Raw genomic sequence first — 7,470 nt, forward strand, 5'->3', positions numbered from 1 at the left:
CGCCGTAGTATAAAGGTTTCAATCACCATAGTCAACAGATCTCATGACAAATTACGCTTGACGCTAATCGAAAACGCTGGATAGACATGTGGTTTACTTACTTTAACGAGGAAAGAAAATAGTTGGTTTCTTTTCCGCAAAGGTAAGTGAACATGTTTTGGTGAGTTCAAACATGACTTGGGCATAGGGAATTCTTAGTCGAGACTTGTGACGTTCAGCAGGTTCGTACGTAGCTGCGGACGATATAAAAACAGTCAAACACATCAATTGGTTGATGCGGAGAGGCGGCCAGGTCAAAATATGAACCACACTTGGTAGAGTAGCTAGAGATTGATCACAAGACTTGTCTAATTAGTCGGACTTCACCAACTTTTTTCGCGCCGTCCCAGTTCCTATATATATCCCCACTCGCACAACGAAATGTGCAAATCACTCCTACAACTAACTTCGAAGTACCAAGGCAGCACAAACGAGCTAGCCTAGCTTCCACCGCTTGCTCTCTCCATTTCTTGCTGCAACAACTCCTACCCCTGCAATGGAGGTTAAGGTGTTGAGCTCCAAGCTCGTGAAGCCTGCCTACAATGCCGGCGCCGCACCAGCTACCGAGTACATCCCTCTGTCCATCTTCGACAGGGTGACGTTCGAGATGCAGATGGCAATCATCTACGCCTTCGCCTCGCCGGCGCCTTCAACGGCCGCCATCGAGAAGGGCCTGGCAGCGGTGCTCGCTCAGTACCGCGCCTTCGCCGGCCAACTCGGAGTCAACCCTGACGACGGTACACCCTCCTTCATTCTCAACGACCGTGGTGCCCGCCTTGTGGAGGCCTCCGTGGATGCCGACCTCATTGATATGGCGCCGGCAAAGCCCACGCCGGAGCTTCTGAAGCTGCACCCGGACCTGGAGGGGGAGCTAGAGGAGGTGGTGCTGCTGCAGCTCACCCGGTTCAGGTGCGGCTCCCTCGCCGTCGGGTTCACCTCCAACCACGTTGTCGCCGACGGCCACGCCACCAGCAACTTCCTCGTCGCCTGGGGACGTGCCACAAGAGGGCTCCCTATGGGTCCCCCGCCCGTGCACCACCACAAGGACCTCTTCAAGCCACGATCGGAACCTCGCGTAGAGCACGACCACCGCAACAGGGAGTACTACCTGCCGTCTCCCACTAACGTCATCGGCCACCATGGCGACGTCGCCGACAACATCGTCATTCACAAGGCGCACTTCACCAAGGACTTCATCGCCGGGCTCCGTGGTAGCGCGTCGGAGGGGCGCGGCCGGCCGTTCAGCCGGTTCGAGACCATCCTCGCCCACCTCTGGCGCACCATGACACGTGCCCGTGACTTGAGCCCAGAAGAGACGACGACCATACGCCTGTCCGTCGACGGGCGCCACCGGCTCGGCAAACCGGCAGAGTACTTCGGAAACATGGTGCTCTGGGCGTTCCCGCGCGCCACGGTAGGTGACCTCCTAAACCGGCCGCTTAAGCACGCCGCGCAGGTGATCCACGACGAGGTGGCCAGGGTGGACGGCCGCTACTTCCAGTCCTTCGTCGATTTCGCGACCTCCGGCGCCGCCGAGAAAGAAGGGCTCGCGCGGAGCGCCGTCTGCAAGGACGTGATGTGCCCGGACGTCGAGGTGGACAGCTGGCTCACCTTCCCGTTCTACGAGCTGGATTTCGGAACCGGGAGCCCCAGTTACTTCATGCCGTCCTACTTCCCTACGGAGGGAATGCTGTTCCTCACGCCGTCCTACATTGGCGACGGCAGCGTCGACGCATTCGTCCCCGTCTTCCAGCAAAACCTACAAGCGTTCAAAGAATGCTGCTACTCCACGGAGTAGGTGGCCATGGGGTAGCAACTGGTCGAAGGAACAGAATGTTAATTAGGTGAAAAATAATTGATTTTATTGTGAGGATTGTATAAGGGCAAACCCTACGTATGTACACACACGTTGCAATGATGCAAGAGTAAAACTATCAATTAACTTTTTAATGAGTAGAACTTTTAAAGTTCCTGCAGAGAAACACATAAAATAATTTGCTGACGATATTACCTGTTTACCACACTGAACCACACATTTCAGTTGACAAAGAAATATGAAAAATAAAATGAAAGAAAAAATAGTTGAAAAATTAATTAAAAAACGATAGACTAAGCTAAAGTAAAGTTAGAGGTTTATTATAAGAAATCTTACATCTGTATAAAAGAACCATAAAAAGATGAACAAATATCAAGAGCTTGAGTGAGTTTAGCCTTTATCAGCAGTGGCAGAGCCATTAATTGCATGAACAATGGGTGTACAAAGTACAATAAAGTCATAGTTTTACTCATGTTTCTCCTAATTTATTTAATGCATATTGCTCTGAATGTGAATTGGACATAGATATACAAGCCTTTTCCCAAAATAATGGGTGTACAATTGTACACCCATGTATTGCCTATGTTTATCAGCCCTTGGAACCAATATCATTGACATACGAGAGACTTAAAGGGATACAATATTGTAAGAGCTAGCTAATTAGTCAGACAAAGAAATCAACAATTATAACTATTAAAAACAAAAAACATTGAATAATAAGTAAGGGTTTAACACTCTCATATGCTCATAGAAAACAAAGTCTTACTCATATAAAACAAGGTTTGCTCGTTTAATGGCTAAATGAGCTTGGGACTAGTTGCCGCTGGATCAAAAAAAAAATTGTTTGTTGAAAATTTCCAAAAGGATCATAGATGACTGGGTATAGATGTTGACTGTGATATTGATGTAGAAAATAAACGTGTAATTTCTCTATGAAAATATGATTTCCCGCCCTTATATTCGGGAGAAAGTATCTAATGGAAGGCAACATTTAATGAAAACATTGAAACGATGAGATGTACCGTAGGATCCAAACATGTTTGTTCAAATCATGACACAAAATTTCTCATATGTTTTTGCATATAAATTGTTTTGATTTATTGAAAACAACCCACAAATTCACCTGCCTCTTTCCTATCCATATCAATCTATGCAGTTAGTTGTTGTGAATGAGTAGGCTATAATAGCATGGAATATTGTTTGAACCTCGTATTCAAAAGAACATGATAATTTTATAGATCATTGAATTACCACTAGATGTCTCGAATCCTAACAGAAGTAGACTCAATGCAACATGCCAGTCCATTGTATTTGGCACTACCTTCTACTCCATGTGACTCCCTTGTATGGTTCGTCCTACCACCATATGGGCAAGACCTACAAGATATTTACACGTATAAGCCATTAGGTCACACAAGTTATTGCTAGACGTGATCACCTTACTTTTAAGTGTTGGTTGTGGTGGTAAGGGTTTTCTATAAGCTCAAACAACTTGATCCTCCCAAATTATTTTTCTACACCTCCAACTTTTCTGATGTCCTCACATGCATGTCCACACTCATCGAAAATTAGGACTCCACAAACATATCCACTCGGATCCAATCTGACTAAATATGTTATGGCTCTTGAAGTGTGTGATCCTTGAGGTTCAGCCCAACTTGGCCATGACCGGAGAAAACACCGAGTTCCCAGCACGGGACATGAGAACAGTGTTAAGTATGCTACTAACAGGATGTGAAGTGCTTATAAAGTTATCTTTGACAAACCTTGACAATGGGTCATGTGCAATTAATAATCCTTTTTCTAAAGATATATGGTTTCTGACCCAACCCGAGTACTTGTCATCCTTGTTGACCTCTCTTCTGGAACTTGTGACACAAATAGCCAAGTCAGGTTAACACTAAGCTCTAGTCACATGGACATGCCTTTTTTTTTTTGTTTAGTCAAGAGGGTCTAGAAATATCCCTCCAAGTGGGATGCTTTAGGACAAGACCGACAGATTAATATCTACTTATTTATCGAGTAGCGCCTTTGATATAGCCTAAATGAGTAAATTCACATCTCTGGAACATTCAACAGACTAAAGTCTAGGACATGAGATAAACATATGATATATCTCGTTACAGCTTGAAATAGGTATGTCTGAATCCCTGATCTTCGCCATGGGTATGTAATATTTGTTATATTAGCATCTATGTTCCCATAATATGCAGAACATGGTCATAAGACAAGTCATATAATAGCCTAAAGATATGTAACTGCATAACGTTATCGACTAGGTGCATAGGATCAGAATTATCATCACACACATGCATAGTCTCGGAAAAACATGTCACCCTTGTTGATGCGATTAGAATTTTAATTGTTTAATTTCCCTTACGAGCTTCTGGAGTTTCCTGCTACGGTGTTATTCTTGGACGAGAACCCTCGTAGACTCATATGCGAGCTGGTGGAGATAAACAACTTCAGTCATGGACGTTTATTCTTGGTGCTCAGGTTCACACACACAGCCTGGAAATGGAATCCATCTTAGTATCTAACCGACACAGCTAGGTGAACTTTACCTCCCATAAAAGAATGATGCATGGAGTCGTGTTCTCGAAAAAAAGAATTCATGGAGTATAATACATCCACCAGATTGGAATCTTGTTCTTCACGTCTCCATTTTGTACTCTACTTGTGGCATATTCCCTCTTGCACTACAGGAATGGGAGAAGACGCCGACGGCCAAAATCTACGCCGACGGCTTTTTATCGGGGCCGTCGGCGTACGGCCTCGCCGGGGCAGCTCAGGAAGCCGACCGTCGGCGTACAAATACCGTCGGCGTAGAGGAGGCTACGCCGAGGGCAGCCGTCGGCGTCACCTTGGCCCTCGGCGTAGCACCGGCATCGCCTGCGGCCCAGCCCGCGCCGTCGTCGCCCGCTCACGGCGTCAGTCAGACGCCGACGGCCACCCTCGGCATAGGGCATGGGCACCCTATGCCGACGGCCACCCTCGGCATATAGGATTTTTTTTATTTTTTTTATTTTTTTCCCTCTCTCATATTACTTTATAATATGTTTCTATTATTTATTTACTAGTATGAATTATGTAAAAAATGGTTCTATTTTTTAAGAATTCGTAGATGGCATATGTAGGTCCCATGGGTGACGCTCTTCGCAGACGGGACAACCGGAGCCACTAGGCCCAACATTTGCTATCGATGTACATATGGGTAGATCCGCGGGGTCCCCGCCCTACGGTTTCCCGAACCCTAACCCTAACCCCAACTGTAACCCTAACTCTAACCCTAACTCTAACCCTAACCGTAACCCTAACTCTAGCCCTAACCCTAACCCTAGCCCTAGGGTTTCCACATACATTGCTAACTCTAACCCTAACCCTAACCCTAACTCTAACCCTAACCCTAGGGTTTCCACATACATTGCTAACCCTAACTATAACCCTAACAGATCACTTGGTAAAACCCTAACCCTAGGGGTCCCGCCCTACGGTTTCCCGAACCCTAACCCTAACCCTAACTATAACCCTAACTCTAACCCTAACTCTAACCCTAACCGTAACCCTAACTCTAGCCCTAACCCTAACCCTAGCCCTAGGGTTTCCACATACATTGCTAACTCTAACCCTAACCCTAACCCTAACTCTAACCCTAACCCTAGGGTTTCCACATACATTGCTAACCCTAACAGATCACTTGGTAAAACCCTAACCCTAGGGGTCCCGCCCTAGGGTTTCCCAAGAAACAGATCACCGGAGCGTCAGAATTGTTGGAAAACTTGCTTCTGCCCCTAACATACATGTACAAGTGTGATGTAAGGTTTGGCTAACCTTGGATGTACCCGGCGTTGACGATTTCCGCATAATGGGCTACCGGTTGGTAAAATCCAGGATCCGTATGTGGAAACCCCCGCCATGGCTCGAACGGAGCCTATTTTATGGTAAAGTATGCCCAACCTATGGTTTCCATGTACATATGTCCTAAACAAAGCAAAATAAATAAAAAAGTCCACGGGTAAACCCTCGCACGGAGAAAGCTATAGGGGTAGATGTGTGGGGTCCCCGCCCTAGGGTTTTCCAAGTTACAGACCACCGGAGCGTCGGAATCGCTGGAAAACTTGTGTGTGCCCACATGGCATGCACAAAAGTGATTTGAGATGGTTTTATATCCAAGGCTACCCCCTGTGTGTGTCCGGCTTCTCGGACAGGGGTTCCTACACTTGGGCGCATTCCGCATGTATAGGGGGAACTCCCTCGAAGTTGAACCGGAGAGAAACTTGATATCATATGGGATGATTTTTGTTTCCACATGTACCTATGACCTAACCAAGCTCAAATGGAGGCATATGCCCACCGGGGACCCCCGATGGGATGCGAGTCAAAGGGGTAGACCGCGCGGTCAACGTAACTAGGGTTTCGTCGGAAATCTAGCATCGGATCTAGGGAATGGCCCCAGAACTTGTGTGTGTCCACATGGAATGCACAAAAGTGATTTGAGATGGTTTTATATCCAAGGCTACCCCCAGGTGTGTCCGGCTTCCGGACAGGGGGTTCCTACACTTGGGCAGATTCTGCATGTATAGGGGGGAACTCCCTCGGAGTTGAACCGGAGAGAAACTTGATATCATATGGGATGATTTTTGTTTCCACATGTACCTATGACCTAACCAAGCTCAAATGGAGGCATATGCCCACCGGGGGACCCCGATGGGATGCAGATCAAAGGGGTAGACCACGCGGTCACCGTAACTACGGTTTCGTCGGAAATCGAGCGTCGGATCTAGGGAATGGCCCCAGAACTTGTGTGTGTCCACATGGAATGCACAAAAGTGATTTGAGATGGTTTTATATCCAAGGCTACCCCCCGGTGTGTCCGGCTTCTCGGACAGGGGGTTCCTACACTTGGGCAGATTCTGGCATGTATAGGGGGACTCCCTCGTACGTGAACCGGAGAGAAACTTGATATCATATGGGATGATTTTTGTTTCCACATGTACCTATGACCTAACCAAGCTCAAATGGAGGCATATGCCCACCGGGGACCCCGATGGGATGCAGATCAAAGGGGTAGACCGCGCGGTCAACAGAACTAGGGTTTCGTCGGAAATCGAGCGTCGGATCTAGGGAATGGCCCCAAAACTTGTGTGTGTCCACATGGCATGCACAAAATTGATTTGAGATGGTTTTATATCCAAGGCTACCCCCCCAGGTGTGTCCGGCTTCTCGGACAGGGGGTTCCTACACTTAGGCAGATTATGCATGTATAGGGGGGAACTCCCTCGTACGTGAACCGGAGAGAAACTTGATATCATATGGGATGATTTTTGTTTCCACATGTACCTATGACCTAACCAAGCTCAAATGGAGGCATATGCCCACCGGGGGACCCCCGATGGGATGCAGTCAAAGGGGTAGACCGCGCGGTCAACAGAACTAGGGTTTCGTCGGAAATCGAGCATCGGATCTAGGGAATGGCCCCAAAACTTGTGTGTGTCCACATGGCATGCACAAAAGTTATTTGAGATGGTTTTATATCCAAGGCTACCTGATACGTCTCCAACGTATCGATAATTTCTTATGTTCCATGCTACTTTATTGATGATACCTACATGTTT

At 47.1% G+C, this 7,470-nt stretch overlaps 1 protein-coding gene across 1 annotated transcript; it reads left to right on the forward strand.

Annotated features, from left to right (window-relative positions):
- The first annotated feature begins 535 nt into the window (after positions 1-535).
- LOC124651750 (putrescine hydroxycinnamoyltransferase 3-like) lies at positions 536-1,837 on the forward strand. The gene has a single exon (XM_047190789.1). It carries the CDS (start codon positions 536-538, stop codon positions 1,835-1,837), a length of 1,302 nt encoding a protein of 433 aa, XP_047046745.1.
- Positions 1,838-7,470: the final 5,633 nt, after the last annotated feature.

The sequence above is a fragment of the Lolium rigidum genome, chromosome 5 (assembly GCF_022539505.1).
Source record: "Lolium rigidum isolate FL_2022 chromosome 5, APGP_CSIRO_Lrig_0.1, whole genome shotgun sequence".
In the NCBI taxonomy this organism is placed as follows: domain Eukaryota; kingdom Viridiplantae; phylum Streptophyta; class Magnoliopsida; order Poales; family Poaceae; genus Lolium; species Lolium rigidum.